General features: G+C 25.4%; 1 protein-coding gene across 1 annotated transcript; it reads right to left on the reverse strand.

Annotated features, from left to right (window-relative positions):
- Window positions 1-11,657: 11,657 nt before the first annotated feature.
- On the reverse strand, window positions 11,658-14,678 carry LOC114132849 (tubulin gamma-1 chain-like). The gene is made up of 9 exons (XM_027998436.2): window positions 14,470-14,678; window positions 14,178-14,383; window positions 13,829-14,112; window positions 13,557-13,751; window positions 13,387-13,498; window positions 13,142-13,276; window positions 12,887-13,069; window positions 12,622-12,807; window positions 11,658-12,000 (listed from the first exon to the last, which is right to left on the reverse strand). The coding sequence occupies exons 1-9, from the start codon at window positions 14,516-14,518 to the stop codon at window positions 11,980-11,982; spliced, it is 1,371 nt and encodes a 456-aa protein (XP_027854237.1). The 5' UTR covers window positions 14,519-14,678; the 3' UTR covers window positions 11,658-11,979.
- Between the last annotated feature and the right edge of the window lie 3,393 nt (window positions 14,679-18,071).

The raw sequence follows: 18,071 nt of genomic DNA on the forward strand, positions 1-18,071 counted from the left end.
TACAATTTCTTTTCTTCTATAATTTTAAATTTTTCGTAGACAATATTATATAAGTAGGTATTATTTGTGATTTGTGAGTACACAATGTACACACTTTTATGCTACAAAATATATATTTAGTAATTTTTAACGACAATTATTTTATAATATCAAGTTAAATACAGTTTTGTAGTTTTGTTAGTATTTTTTTATACAACAATATATTCATAGTTAGAAAATAAAATAGTGTTATCCGCAATGATGAGTGAGTAGTGACTAAACTATCCAAATTATGGTTTTCATCATAAAATAGTTTCATGTCAACCTTGCATCATTGGATAGTAAGATAGGTAAATATAAAATAATAGAAATTATATGTAAAACATAATAATATTTATGAGCATACACCATGGACTATTATATATAAAAAAATTCAAATCTTCATAATAACGAATTATATACACTTAACCTTGACAATGACCAAGTCTTTAGGGCAGTAAAAAAAGGGAAAAATATAGTCGACATTCCATTCATGAATGTGCATGATATGATGTGATCGAGGTCAACTTATTTTGAATACGAAATATATTTCTGTTTTCACATACAGGGTGATCATTTTCTCGAAAATTATTTTAGTGATTTTCTTTAATTTTACTTGAATCTTTCACTAGATTATTCACTAAAATATAACTGCTTTTTATGGCAATTCTATATTTTTTAAATAGAGCAAAAAAAATTTTATTAGCAATAAATTTAAAAATCATCAAATAATCTCAAAATGGTTTTAAAAAATAGTAATATTCGTATATTATAGGCATGAGGCATCCATAGGTATATTGCAATTTAGATTGTAACGATAAGTATAATTAACACTAAATTGCAAATTTGTTTAGTTTATATTAAGTATATTAACATAAAATTTTCGCTTCACAAAGTCAAAAGAGAAATTATAAATTTGCTATTTACACTACATTATATTTATAAATTAAACGTGTATCTACGTAAAACATAAAAACATAATTAAAAATATTAGTTAAATTTGTGTGTCATGTTAAAGTTATTTGTTGTTGAATTGGAAGAAGGTAGAATCGAATTTTTTTTTGGTCTTGGCCCATATTTATTATAAACACCAATTTTTGTTAGTAAATGGTACTATAGTGTACTACTTTAATGTGCATGTGCATATGGGTGTGTAATGTGTATATCTGTTATCATATTTTGGAGTACAAAATTTGCTTCAATCTTCAACAATCAGGAATATACTCTACTTAAATTTTTTTTTTCATTATATAATATTGAAAATTTTGATTCTCCGTTTAAAAGCTAAATATTTTCTGTTTAAAATATATATTTTTAACTAATATAACAATCTTTTATTTATCCTGTTTAATTATTTAATACATCTATTACAGTGACTTATTTTAATTTGTGGGCTATTGTATAGTAAAACCAAATTTCCAATATTTTATACTTTAAGCAGTATATTTTTCTAGAATTTTTTAGACTAGTCGTAATTTTAGTTATTTCATTATTTATGGCGTAAAACATCTTTGCTAATTTTGTTTAACAGAAATTAATCGATAAAATAAACCTTACATAAAAAATTATCATTTCATATATATTTTTTGTTTTTATTATAAAGTTATAAAACTACTATACGAATAATGATTTATTATTCCGCATTTCAATTAGAATACGAGCGAATAATGCAATCAAGAACTTACTGTAAGTACCTACAGTCTTCATATCCTACAGTAGCACAATTCACAGATTTTTAAGAAGGAATATTAATATTCCTATTAATTCCTATATTAATAAACAGTTTATAAAAATATTCATGTGCATCTAAAGATGATTTTTCAATTCTGTCATCCTTGACAATTTAACATACCTAATGCATAAGGACATAGTATATCTATTTATTGTTAAAAGAAAGAAAATGTGATGAATAAGTTATGGAAATAAGAAATTTAAGTTAAAAATAATTTTTTTTTTAAAATTGAGAGTTATTATAATAGTAATACTCATTCAAGGACATGTAAATCTTTCTGAAGCAGATGATGTAAATAATGAATTGTTATCTTTTTAATACATCAATATATATATTATAATATATTATAGAATTAAATTGTTTATTATGTACCAATTGGACCTATTAGGAAACTCATGAGTCACATATACAGTCACGCTTTCGTGATAAGTCGTATAAATAATATTATTACTAGTTTCCAGTGTTTATAATAGTTTTACTTATCACTATGCCATTATTATACTGCGCTTACTATTACGTGTGACATGGACAATAATTCGTAAAAGATAGGTATTAACAACATAATGTACATACATAATAATGTACAAATCACATACTATACATACATTATATTATATTATATTACAAAACGCCAACACCCATTAATATTTAATATCCGATAATATATTTGACACAGGATCAACGTTGTTTTGCATAAGGGTGGGGGGATGATGAATTGTACCGCAAACATCATTGTAATGTATAACAATATTTTCATACTTGTGTTCCGATTGATAATAAACATAGATATAGCTGTTACACATGTTGGAAACTCGGTATAGACGTTGCAGTATTCAAGGATATTCTTTTATTTAAGTACAAATACGCTTTGCACGTGACTTTTTGAGTGAATCTCACTCACTTGAATTAAAAATTATAATTTATAACAAAAAATGAATAATATACCTAATGGAATGCAGACACGAGGCAATAGTATGTGAATATATTTTAGTGGTAACAATAACAGCTAGGAGATACCATTTTTTATAAATTACAATATTATATCAATTATAACAAATGATAAATTCACATAACAGATGAAAAATTTAAAACTTTACAAATTAAATACAATAATATGCGTTCAATTAAAAATATACACTTTTTTAAGTTTAATGTGTCTGTTATGTTGCAAATATAAATAAATAAAAGCATGATTTTTTTGTATTCTGAAGGAATGATGAATGTATTATTGTATTGATTTCACAATGATGTGTTTTTATGTGTGTGTCTGTGTACATCATAATACTTGTCAAAATAATGCTTCAATTTAAAACTTTAGGGTTTTGGTTTCCGTAGATTTAATACAACTAATTAATTGACAATTTTAAACAAGATTTTCCATAAGTTTGGATTACAATAATTATAAAAGAACTTGAACTTAGAAACTTGAAACATATACCAGTTGTTTAAATTGGCATTTTCTGTGCATGATTTAATTTTCAAGTCATTAAAACATAAATGACCTTTTTCACCACCATCGATACTTAATGTATAGAAGAGTGTTACCCACTTGACCACCTTTATTTAAATTAAAATTATGCCATTTATTTGTATTTTATTTCACGATTTTAAAAATGTGTTCAATAATTATACATAAGTAACAACATATTTAATTATAAATAGATTCAGTACTTATATGATTCACCTTAATACATATTATACGTCATGTGTCTCACAATATGACGTATAATGGGACATTCATTTTGCATTTTCGCTACCATAATTTTTAATATTAAAATTTAAAAGGATACAATTCTTCGTAAATATAATTTAAAATATCTCGTAATATTCATATATTTATTTTGGTATTTGTAGTATTAGAGTTTTCACAACTTTTATAAAATTTATTAAAAGGAAAAATAGTTGTAAATAAAAGTAATGAAGAAAATAAGAACACTGTTAGACACAACATTTAATGTATATTGTATGGATTTAATTGTAAAATATAAAGTCTTAACCGAATAGAGCATTTCCAATGAAACAAAAATTTATAAAAAAAAGAATAAAAATATTTTCAACGTAAAATGAAAGATGAATAAAATATGTAAAACCGAAATGAATCTCAGTTTTAAGGAGTAACGAATAGGCAATATTAGATCCTAGACAACACATAAGATATTAAGATGATGGTTTTTCGTGAATAACGACTTATTATACTTATTATACGACTTATTGTGAGCAACTGTGTTTGAATGTGTTGACAAACTAAAAGTTTTATATTATAATGTACAATCGTATTTGTATGGAAACAATATTTATTGCACAGAAAATATTGTGTATTAATATTATTGAATCAAAAGTCTACTAGGTACTATAATCGCAATTTAGTCAATGTGCCACGAGTTGTACTTTAACCACAATTGCAATTTTTTGAATTCTACCTAAATATACGAGAGTTTTGTTTAAAATTGTAATTACGTCTCTCTAAACAGATAAGGTATATGATTTAAAATGTATACGTGATAATATTATGATTGATCGAATTTATTGTGTTTGTTCGATTTTATTTTTTTTTTATTCTTAATTATTATGATTCATCTAAGTATTATTTTTACTAAGCTCTATTTAACTCATGTCTTAAAATTATAATCTTGTGAAATATATATTAAAATAACACTATTATTTATTACTATACAATGTTTAATTGTGTTAATCTAAATCTATTATTTACGAACAACAACAACAACGCATAAATAATAATTATTATTGTTATGTATAATTTCATCATATCATATCATGATATATAATATGCATATGCATTAATACGTCATACATAGTTACAAAATTATTTTCGTTAATACATATTTTTATCTTCAACGATTTCAATATCCTAAATTGCCGGAATAAATTCTTAATATATTTGCTGTTCAAGAAAGTTGTAGTAAGTACTATAATACAATTTAATGAATAAAAAATATATTAAAAACACTTATTAATCATATTATAATATGAATACGACCGTTTTTTTACATAAGTACTAGGAACTCATTTTTAAAATGATTGAATTAACTTATTGCAATGTAAAAATCTAGTATTTTTTGTAGATTATTACATAACATTAAAATGTTTACATTTTAAAAATGAATTTTGTTAATTTACACAACAACAAAAAACGAAATGGAATATGTAATCTACGCCATACTTTTAATTTCAATTTTTAGAATTTACATAATAATATATATTTTATTTTTTCGGGGTTATTTTTGGCGCAAATTACATACCTACTTCCTTTTATCGGACACTTATTTTAGACGAACATGTTTTTCACTATTTTGTACTCAATTCGTACGGTAACAGCAGTGGTCAACTTTAACAATAAATACACGTATATGTATTAGGTATTATTATAAGTATACATTGCCGTATGTGAATTTGGACGATTTTTCAGCTCAATTGCTTAAATATAACAATTATTCAAATGTACAATCCGTCCAATCCACCTCCAACGCCTAAAATACATCTGATTTCAGGGGACACTCATTTATTAATTCAATTTATTTTAATTTAATTTACCTACATAATTTGGGCTTTGACAGATTTCTATTGCAAAATAAAACCTGTGAAGGTTGTAACTCTCAAAGTCTCTCCTCTTTTATGTATTACTTACCTTTCACAATATTATTTATATGATACTGGTACTAAAAGTATATAAAAAAAAAAAATGACAAGTTTAATAAGTTCAAAATATTCGAAATCGTGTTGAAATTTCTAAGTATTTGTTATTATTTATTTCAATCAAGACTAAAACCACGTCATAAAACTTGAGACACACGTTTGTTATTTTGCAGGGCACACAGTATTTTAGGCCCTACCACCCCCTGCAAATAGGCGATGTATGTTACGCGTACAGTGCTTTATATACGAGTGTCGGAGCACGTATAATATTATGATGTAGAGTGTTGGAAAAAAAACTCCGGCTAACACAATAATATTTTACAGTTGTATCATATACCATCGTAATATATATTGGTACTTGCGCATATACATGACTGCGATATATATAGCAGAAACCTACCTGTATAATGTATGCTCGTGTGGATGTAAGAAAAAAATAAACTCTATGCGGGTAAAAATAGTAGTAATAATAATAGGAAGCACGCGGCGTGTTATAATAATGATATGTGCGCGAGTGATGGAGGATTTAAAAATATTCAAATAATCGAATTATACCGTCATATATTATATATATGTATAATATTGTTATTATTATTATTATTATATTATTATTATTATGTATACTCGGTCGAAACCGAACGCGCTTAAGTCTGTAGCAACAGTATTCTATATCTATAATAATATGATATTATATACATACCAGCTATATGCATACATACACAGCACCTATTATGTACAGGGTGCAGTCTTACCGAACACACGGTCGTCTAATGGTAGTTATCTGTTCGTCCGCACACCTCTCGCGGTACAAAATTTGTACTTATACGTAAATTTAATATAATATATTATAATTGAATACTGTACAACGAACAAAAAACATTTTAATAGTTTTGGACGCGACTAATATTAATGTATGTCAAATTTCAAAAGTACCTATTGAATAAAAACAAAATTGTTATATTGACGACGACGAGTGTACGGCGAACAAACACCTTTACACCCTGTACATAAGTATATTATTTACCTATATATATATGCGTGTATAAGAATATATTTTTTTTTCAGAATACGATTTACATACGTTTACGTTTATATCACCGGCGTGGCAGATGTATTGCATTATTATTATTATTATATACGACTCCGTTGTAAAAATTCAATGTTAACCGATTCCCTACCCTAGCGCGGTGTATATACAATACCTAAATATAATACGTGTAAGTATAAAATTATATGTACTCGTACCCGTGTATATTATGTATGTTTATTATCATATTAGTCCCCGTCCATAATAGACTGCAGTGAATCTGTTTTCGGTTTCCTGTACGCGTATACGCGTATATATAATGCCATTTTTATTCCCTCCCCGTTCGGCCGCATTAATACATTATTAGCGGTCATTTAAACGCCGGCTCACGCGGTATACCGTACCTATATAATATTATGATGGATTATTATACATTTCGATTTTTCCACTCTCGCCACTTGTCGTTTATAGCACGAACACACGCTCGGATCATACCAACTAAACAGATGGGTAGGTCATAATATATATGTATACCTATTGGCGTATAGAGGGCATACGGGATTATAACGTTAAATTTTCAAAATATTTTGACTTTTTTGAGCTATTTATAGACAACTAAAATTTTCGATTTTTCTGAGAATTTTTTTTTTGTAGTGTCAATAAAAAAAGGTTGGATATCTAACAACTGAAAAATTAATCCAAGGTTCCTTAGAAGTTTTTCTTATTGTAGTTAAAAAAAAATCAAAAATCCTTAGTCACAATTTTTTTTTTATAAGCGTTTATAGTTCAAATTTTTACGATGTATGTCAAAATCACGAAAATTTTCAAGTATTTTGTTGTTCAAAATATTTTGAAAATTTAACTGTATACATATAGATAACACTAATAAAAAAAATTTTGTGAAAATTTTAAGTATTTACAGTGATTATGTTTTAAGCTACAACCATAATATAAAAAAATCGATTTGGTCGAAAACTGGTAAAAATTCCCATTTTTCCGTCACTTTTTTTTTATTTTTCTCGATTTTTTTTTTGTTAAATTGTTGAAAAATGTTTACTTTTGACCTCTATAATGCACTAAGGATATTCACTTTTCCATCAGAAACCACCCCCGAAGTTTGAACTTGAAGTATTATTCTGAAAATTAGTTATGCTGTACACACAAAAAAAAACATAAAACATGCATAATTGTAAAATCAATACATTTATCACTTCGTACAATAAATTAATTAATAGCAATATAACTTCGGTCTACGACAAAAGTATTAAGTATGTTATGTTTTATTTTTTTAATTTTTTTTATGAAATTTATTTTTTTTAGATTTTATGAAACTCATTTGATTACTTAAGTATATTTCTTACTCTGAAATTATACCTTTATATAACTGTCCAGTGCTGGAAACGATGCGGCTGTTCTTTAGGGGAATCGCAATATTGCTTTAGATTCTGAACGGACTATATATAGGAATGTATTATTGATTGTAAAATTATGTTTTATTATTATTATTTATATTGAATTTTAAAATGGTCACAACAATTTTGACATCCATAAATAACTAGTAATATATTATGGTAGTATAAAAATATTTAATTTAAAAAAATAATGTATGGCACGATTTTGGTTATAACTTATTATTTAACTCTATATATTAAGTGCATTTGATAACAATTTTGAGACCTTGAGACCCAATAATAGTACAAAACTAATGTCTACTAATCGGATTTTCTGAATTTCATTTTTATAATAACGCTGAAAATAAAATTAAAACTAATATTATTTAATGTACCTATATATAATAAGTTAGTTTAGGTACACTAAGTATTATGTTCGCTGTTCATATGTTATACGTCAACCCCGAATGTCGTTCGTCGTATATGATAAGTCTCGCTGTTTGTGAATCGTGACATAATTATACATATGGTATAATAATTTAAAATTGAAGATTCTTCAAAATATAAATCGATGTTTAATATGTAATTGTTTAATTATAATTAAATCGTCGTTGTTATAATGTCATAGGTACCGAATAGTTAATATATTTTTTGATTTTTGTGATTGATATCCATAAAATAAGTATCACTGCTGTAGTGCGACATATTTTTATCAACACTTCAAAAAAATAAAAATATAAATCTTTTAAGATTTGTCTAAAATTGTTGAAAATTTCATTGACTTCAGAAAATTAAAATTTAAGTAACAGAACTACAAATGAATGCTTTTTACATTATAATAACAAAATACCAAAAACCTTTGAGGATAAATCATTATTTTAAGTTTAAGTACATATTCTTCAATGTTGCCGACATCTGAACTTCGATCACCCATAACAAATATTTGTGAAATTAACTTAACTTATTTTTTTTATAATTATTTCGACTAAAACTCATACGGAAGTAAAGAATATCTATTGTAATACATTTTAAAACTATAAATATAAATACATTTTTTTTATAAATTTTGAACAACAAAAATAAAATACCTAATTACTATATAGAATGTATAATTAATATTGTATTATACAGTTAAATAATTGATTAACTCCGAAATAAGATATAACGATGATCTGAATGCAATTACCATTCGGCGATGTGCTGCTTCACTAGTATAACGTTTCCGGCTTCCTAGCGACAGCGAGGCAGGACGAATAGAAATTATTTCAAATGCTCAACATAATGTGACATAATACTCTTTGTAGACTATAAGAACGTAAAATATAAACAGCGAAGAAGAAAAACAGGTGTCTTCACTACAAAATTCACGAACAGAATAAATATTTATAACAAATAACCCATAATGTTTACAAAGAACTTTACTTTGTCACAAATGTTACATAACAGTTACGAATTCGGTCTAAAAATAAAACAAAACCATATGATTATTTTTTAATTTCTTATTTTTTCACATAATTTTAACGATAAAATAACTATAAAAGTTTCGATTAATCGTAAACAGTAATAAATTTTAATTAACAACAAAATGACTAAAATCGTTAGTTACCTATATCTAATTTTGTACAAAATGTTAACATATTTTTTTATATTTATTTAGTTACAATATGAATTACTTACTACTTATTATTAATTATTACAATGTGAAAATATTTAAAAATATATATATCATTAGTAAATAATAACATGAACATTTTGTCAACTTTTAAAATACCTACCTACCTATCTAATATTATTCATATTTTAGTTACAGTAAGAATAGTAGTAACTCAAAAACCATAGTCCACAATAATAGATATTGTCAAATTTTAATTGTAATAATAGTTTGGCATAAAAATTCTCGTTTCTTTTTTTTAAGTAAGTTCTAAGATTTTTTTATGTTGACCTTCAAAGTACCAATTAGATCCAAATTGTTACCGGAAACCTTTAACAACATTATGAAAGTTTTACTGTTCCAAAAGGTGAAAAGAAATAGAAAAATACACTCATAATCTAAAAACGGGAAAATCTTTTTGTTGTATACTATAGAAGTATAGAATATTAGCTATCGGATTATGGAGTTTAATATACTGAAATACTGAATAGTGTATTGGTGTACCTACTTCATCGTTTAGGATGTAACAATTATAAATGTGTAAAACCGTAAAGGTAGGTACACCTATTGAATTTGTATTCTATGACAAATCATTGTACGCGATGAGAGGAGACAGTAAGATAGCCTTTACCTATATTTCATAACAATATAAACTGGAAATGTATACAAAATAATTATTTAAATGTATTTTTGATAACTTTTGGTTACACAGTAGAACAAAACGTATTAGAAAATTTGAGTTAAATTTTAAGCTTTCTGATTACCTAAGACTACAGACGCAAAAATACATAAACCGAAAAAATACAAATACCAAATTTATAATACACATAATATATAAATAGCCAAAATATTTTAAAAATTATGGTGTCTATACTAACATCAATATTTAGTAAAAATGTATTTTCAAACTGCAGTTAGTTATTCATTTTTGAATTACAACATGAAAACAAAATCAATTTCGAAAAATTGCAGTATCTTCTATCTGCATAAAATTCCTATTTTCCTTAATTTTATTTTAAGTTTTACCAATTCTATTAGTAAGGACTTTGTAATTTATTTTTTAAAAGTAATTTTAGATAGTTATATAATAGAAGGAGTTATGAGTTTTGTTTTTACAAGATAGGTATGTTTTTGAATGGATTTCTGTTACATTACTTCTCAAAGCAGAAAAAATGCTAAGATATTCAACTTCAATATATTTTCTCATAGGAGATAAATCTAAATGTCATTGTGAAGAGAGAAGTCAAAACCAAAAATTTCCGGTAGGTACTTTTTTTTAATAATGGAGAAATCAAAATAAAAAAATTAATATGTAAAACTAGTTTCTCATTATTGTAATTTAAAAACGATTAATCATAGATAATTAAAAAAATTCAGAAAATATAATATTTATAACAGCATTTTCTATGATTGTTTTAAAAATCTTAAAAATGTGAGGTATAATATCCTCTTAATAAAATAACAATAACATGTATAAAAATATGAGAAAAAGATAATCTATCAAATATTATACAGTTAAAATTACTATCTACCATGCATAATTCCAAAATTGATGAATTATAATTTCCAAAAGAAAAAAAGAAAAAAATATTCTTTAAATGTTAAGAATTTTCATGGTGATTTTAAACGTATATTTTTGTTATTTAAATTTAAACAAACAATTATTACACATAATAAAAATTCTTAATGTTTTCACTATAGGGCAAAGATAATGTTTTTATTTATTTAGGAATAGTCTCTAACTACTGTAACTTTAAAATTATATTGTTATTTATAAACAATAATTGGAGAATCTGGTAAAAACAACATTGAATTCTATTTTTTAAAACCTCATTATTAACAATTTAAATATATTATATATGGTTGAAATTTTGAACTTATAGTATGAAATTTAAATAACTTCTAACAATATTACAAACATAATAAAATATTGTTAATTAATTAAGTCTAAAAAATAAAATAAAATATTTAACTATGTTTTTTATTACAAATATATATTATTTATTATAAATCAAACTTTAGAATGTCTTTATTAAATAATTTGTTCACAAGACAAAAGTAAAAAAAAAAAAATAAATAAAAAAAACAATCAGTCAATATTTTACATACAATGACACTATAAAAGAATTTTTATTTTTAACTCTAATTTTCCTGTATCCTAGTTACCCTACATGCATTTTAAAAATGCATATCATTAAATTCAATTGTATTTTAATTTATTTCAATGAAAAAGTACTGGAAAAAATTTTAAAACGTTACATGAAATACAATTTTTCCTATAATAATGCAATATTTACTGAATCTACAATTATTTAGTAACACTTATGAAAAAAAAGAAAAAAAAAGACAATAAACAGAGTATTCAGATCAGTATGTTAAATGTTAGTAAATATAAATAACAAAATGTAAATAAAAGTTAAATAGAGAAAATTATAGTAAATTGTTATATAATTTAACAAAATTGTGATGAATGTTAGTAGGTGAATAAATGAACTTTCCAACTTCTTTAATTATTGACAGCATTTTTCTGAAAATAAAAATATAATCTTATAAACTGTGGCATAGTAAATAATATGTAAATAGCAATTAATAATGAAATTCATGCATCTAAGGAATTTGTAAATTTAATTGAAAAGTATCAAAAAACTTGACAACATTTTCAAAAATAGTTATTCAGTTTAATGTGATTAACATAATATCTAGTTATTAATTAGCAAATTTTCAGTGAGGTATTACGTAAATATAAATTGAATAAACTAGTTTTTAACCAAATTTAGTTTTTGATATTTATAATATCATTATTTAATCAAAGTAGAAATGTTGAAGGTTAAAACTAATTTAAAAACAAGATATAGTTTACTTAAACCTTTACTTTAAGTTAACATGTAAAATATTATAGTCTAGTTCATTAAACAAAATAGATCTAGTAAAGTTTAGATTTATACACAGTAAAATGCTAACTAAATTAAGATCCAAAAATTTTTATTTAATTTTTTTCAGATTTTTTTATCTTAATTGAACTATAATAATTAGTACAATTATTGTTAACAATGATTTTATTAAAGAAACAGTACCAATACTCTTATTGCTATAAATTATACACAACATCACAGTTAAAACACTTTTACTTTATGTATTATGTACATACAGGTTGCCATTGAAGATAAGTGTCCTTAGTAGCTTCTAAATACTCATCCACAAGATTTTGAACTACAGCTCTAGAATCATCCATTTCACATAGATCATCTTTGAACATGTTTTGTTTACGAAATTGATCTAAAAACGCTTCTCGGTGCCGCAGTTTATCGTACTGATCTAGGACTCTTTGGAAAAGCTGAAAAAATTGTTTTAGTAATTATTCCTTCTTGAATTAAACTAGTTTAATTGTTAAAATACAATAATATATTATATACTTGAGATATGCTTGTATGATTGGCTAACATAAGACCAGAAACACGATGGGCAGTGGGGACATAGGGTGACTTTTTTGAGAGAGCAACTTGAATACTTGATGGACCCCAATTAATGAAATTTACAGTTTTTCTTTCTCTAATTCTCTGAAGTGATTTGTATACTTGTGTAGGATCAACATCACCCTTTAATTATATTATTATCATTGATTATTTTCATTTATGTAAATTTATTAACTAAATATATAAAACAAATACTTGGATTATATTTAATATAGATAAGTAGCAATGTGGTATGGTAGATCTTTCTTGTGCTGTAGACACCATCATATTTTTTGGCTGCAATAATCGTCTCATTACATCAAAGACTGTTGTTTTACGAATATTAGCATCCTATTTACAAAATAACTATGTTAATATAAATTAAATGTTATTATACATATATTATATGTGTATAAATGTAGCAAAATTGAAAAAAAAAATATATTTATAAAAATTAGTACCTCATGATCAGTAGTTAATGGAGTATAACCTGTCATAAGAAAGTGTAAACGTGGTGACGGTATCAAAGGTCCGATGAGACCAACTAAATCATTGTTCATGTATGATGGATATCTAAATAAGATTAAAACTATATACAAGTAATAAAAATAAATAAAACTTAAAATATTACCTTAGAGTAGCAGTTGAAACAGACATAATTGTAGAAACTAAAGAATTTATTTGAGCAAATGACGGATTTTCTATGTGTAATCGATCAGTAGCGATTCGATTTAATGCCGTATTATCTAAGACTACAACGCAATCTGCACTCTGAGCAAGTCGTTTCAAAGTCAATAACGAATTATAAGGTTGTACAACTACATCACTGTGAATATAATTTGATAGAAAAAACAATTTCATTATTTTAATTTGAACATATGTATGAAACAGTTAAAACCTTACCTAATTTCATCTTGATTAGGAAATACACTATATGTTTCGATTATTTTTTTTGGATATCGATCAGTTAAATGTTCAAGTATAAATGAACCCATTCCTGAACCTGTACCCCCAGCAATTGAATGGCACAAAACAAATCCTTGAAGACTATCACCCCCTTCTGCTTCACGATCTAATATGTCAAATACTTCTTCCTGTAGTCTTTCACCTTGACTAAAACCTGATGCCCAATTGTTTCCAGCACCACCACCGTGTTTGGATAAATATACATTTTCAGGGTTGTATAACTAAAATGTAATTAATAATTATTATAGCGATGTAAACCATATTCGAAAAACTTCTTCAAGATTACTTTTGAGTAATTGGATGACATGATTGAATGAATGACACGAGGTTCTAAATCCAATAAAACAGCTCTTGGCACATAATGGTTATCGTCAGCCTGATAAAAAAATACATCTTTTCGATCGCCAACACCTTCTGTAGCGAATGGTTCCAGAACTCCTTCTGGATTGATACCATGTTCGGCGCATAGTTTTTTCCAAAATTCAAATCCAACTTAACACAAAGTAATATTAAACGTTAGTATGTCCAAACAAAGGTAAATTGCATTTGTCGATTAACTGAATCTAAAAATTACTTACTTTGATTTCCACATTGGCCCAATTGGACCGTTATCATTTCACACGGCATTTTAAAACAAAGATTATTTTTTATTTACATGCATCAAATTCAACAATAAACGTAACCGTTCAAACAAAAACAAAAAAAAAAGTATTATTTATTTAAACAACAATTGAATAACGAAAAAATTTCAACATAAATAATAAACATGCGAAATTTGTATAATCAATATTAAATTGTATTCAATGATAAGAAAGCCTAAACTAAAGAAATGGCGCGAAATTCTAAATATTGATAAAATATTGATAATGGTCAATATACAGTGTTGTACACGTGCCAATAATTTAAAATATTTTTAAAATGTTATAATTTTAAACATATTGTTAGCCACATAGTAAGATGTTTTGTATGAATTTAGGTAATGTTGAAATGGAAAAATATAAGCTTATATTATTTACTTTAATTGTTGTTAATTCGGATGACGGATAAGCGATATATTTTATAATATGTCAGATTCACATAGTGAAACCACTTATTTCATGAACTGGATATCCAAATGGTGAAATTTGTCCAGTTTGTAAATTTTGACGAAAATATATTATTTGAAATTTTGAACATCCATTTCATGAAATCAGGACAATACCTATATCGTGTAAGTACTTTGTTTAATTATTATAAAACTAGATTATTATTTTATTATAACTATATAGGTAATTTTCTATATCGTTCTATAAATAAAAATATAGCATTTATAGTCAATAAATTATATCATATTACATTATATTTTTATTTTATTTTTCAAAAACCATACGTATACCTATTATATTTTATAAACAACAGTGTTATCTATGTCCTATTTTAAGTGTTATAAAATATTCATGAAATTAACTTTAATTATAATATTTAGCTACTTATATTTCTCTATTGTTTTATTAACAAAATAATTAATTGATGAACACTTAAACATACCTTAAACGGCTTAAACTATACCTATAGGTACATTTTTGTCCTTATTATTTATTTTTACATGAAGATTGATTATGACATCGACTGTTACATTGCATATTGTTTTTAAAACAAGCACACCTACTTGATTGGCAAGGATTTTTTGCTTTGAAATGAATGTCCAAATAATGTATTTTTGTCAAAATTCACAAACTGGACAAATTTCACCATCCAGTTCATAAAATGAGTGGTTTCACTATGTGGATGCGACATATACATATATATATATATATACGTAAACCTATAAACCGGCATAATAAAAAGGTTGATTATATACCTATCTATATATACATGTAAAGTAGCATAAGAGCAAATGGAGCAATTTAAATTTTTTCTTGGGGGGCTAAACAAATTTATGACTAACGGTCAAACCGACTCACCCCGTTATCTTACCATTAACGGCTTTAACACATTTTTTTTACATCTTACAAGATTTTTACGACGCATTTTATTGATACGTTGTCGTTATTATATTCAGGCCTGTCCCGAGGGTGGATGTCAGGGTGGTTTTCAACCCCCCTTTCAAAGACAAACATCTACAACAACAAAAAATTACAATACCAAATAAGAAATGAAAAGAAAATAACCACTAATGGACGAAACTCCGAATTAAAACTCGATATTATATTAAGAGCAGCTCACTATATTTTTTTTCTTCCTCTGACTCATGCGCTCCCATAGTATATACCAAATGTACATGTATGTATTTCAGTGAACCAAATACCAATCTTATGTAGTTAGCTTTAATATGAATGTGATTATGTGAATAGATCTATTATCAAATTTAAACCTAAGTATAATATTATCTGTAATTTATTGTCTGTATAGTAGTGTAGTGCTGCTGTAATAATGAGCATTATTGAATGTTTTACATATAGGTAAGTACCTATCTACTCAAAACTTAAATAGAAATTTAAATACCTTAAAATAGCTGACGTGTAAGTATAGATAATGTTCTTAACTTAAATGTAATACATTTGGTCAATTCGTTCAATTCATAAAATTAATTTCGATATATACAAGATTGGTACTCAAATGTTATAAGTGTGGTGTGAAAAGAGAATGTATTATTACACTAACGTATACTCATGATAATTAATCAATATTATTCATAGGTATATTTTTATTTTATTTTTAATGACAAATATACAAATAACCATATGTTTAGTTTACAGGGACTCATATAGAGTAATAGAGTCATATTACACTATGCAGTAGCTATAATATGGTTGTAGGCTTGTAATTAGGTTTTTAGTGATGAAATTAAATTGTTATCAAGTTTAGATTCTGAGCGGAGCCACGAATAGATTGATTTTACAATGATGTGTTTTTTTATTATTTGTGTGACATTGCCTTTGAAAGCAGTATCCTTTGTAACTGTCAAAAATTCTAACCAAATCTAATATAAATTATATTATATATTATATTATATTTTATATAGTAGGTATATAGTATGCAGTATACTATAATATAGTAAAACGTGTTCCGATGATTAAAATTTCTTGGAATGCAATGAGTTAACAACTCTTCATTTTGTTAATATTTTTAATACATTATAAATATTAATAAGTATTTAAGTAGGTACCATAGTATCTATCTGTTGTCGGTTTTCTCCCAGTTGAGTGATGCGAGATTAATTCCTATACGATCAGGTTAGGTCATAACTTCTTGAGTAACGTTATCGCTATTCCTATTTAAAAAATAATTTTCTAAGGGTTTGGGAAAATGTACAAAATTATAAATAAAAATAATATGATGTAGTATTTCCTTCAATCTAGGATTAGGTTAGATGAATCAACCAACTGTCAACTGAATCTAATCTAGCCTGTCATCTCTACACACAGTCTGACTATTAGCTATATAGTATATAATATATATCATATATTTTGCATAATTGTAACATATTATTATATTTATATCATGATTAACACATATAAAATAATGCATATGATAATTATTTTTTTGAATTATTATACATAGGTACGTTTATAATAAACTAATATTATTGATACAAGTCTTAAGTTCCAAATTGCTGAACATTGTACACTATAAATATTATATACGTAGTGTTTAATAAACACCCACCTAACACAAAGCGTTAATATAAATTAATGACATTATTAACACGACGTTTATTGTGTGCATGATTACTATAACTAATGTGACAATGTACATTACTTATAACAATATTAGCTATATATATTATATAGCTGTATCGCATCAGTCAGCGGGTACTGAAATAGTGAAATTATAAATTAAATAGATCAATACGCACACGAAGGGTGCTTTTTCACCAAATAGTCATATAGTCACTCCTAACCAAAATTTAAATCGATTACAATACTGCACGCACACGACATACAAATAGAGAATAATTATAGACTCGTTAATTAGGTACGGTCCAAACGCATAATTTCGAATATTGTAGCCATTTTATAAAATTTTTGGAACAACTGCTGCAGTGGTGATTTTATAGGATTTCAAATTATATAACTTATACATTATTATATTATTGTCTATATTGATTAATGGTACATCCCAAATGTATGGTAATGTGGTATACGAATATATATAGCTATAGGTTAAATAATATATGTTTTATTTTTGTTTTGTAAAA

Source organism: Aphis gossypii, chromosome 1 (assembly GCF_020184175.1).
Source record: "Aphis gossypii isolate Hap1 chromosome 1, ASM2018417v2, whole genome shotgun sequence".
Classification (NCBI taxonomy): Eukaryota; Metazoa; Arthropoda; class Insecta; order Hemiptera; family Aphididae; genus Aphis; species Aphis gossypii.

Coding starts and splice junctions, on each gene's coding strand:
- LOC114132849 (XM_027998436.2), bottom strand. CDS start 14,518: ATGCCGTGTGAAATGATAACGGTCCAATTGGGCCAATGTGGAAATCAA. Junction 14,384..14,469: donor GGGCCAATGTGGAAATCAAA/GTAAGTAATTTT, acceptor CTTTGTGTTAAG/TTGGATTTGAATTTTGGAAA. Junction 13,277..13,386: donor CATTAACTACTGATCATGAG/GTACTAATTTTT, acceptor TTTTGTAAATAG/GATGCTAATATTCGTAAAAC.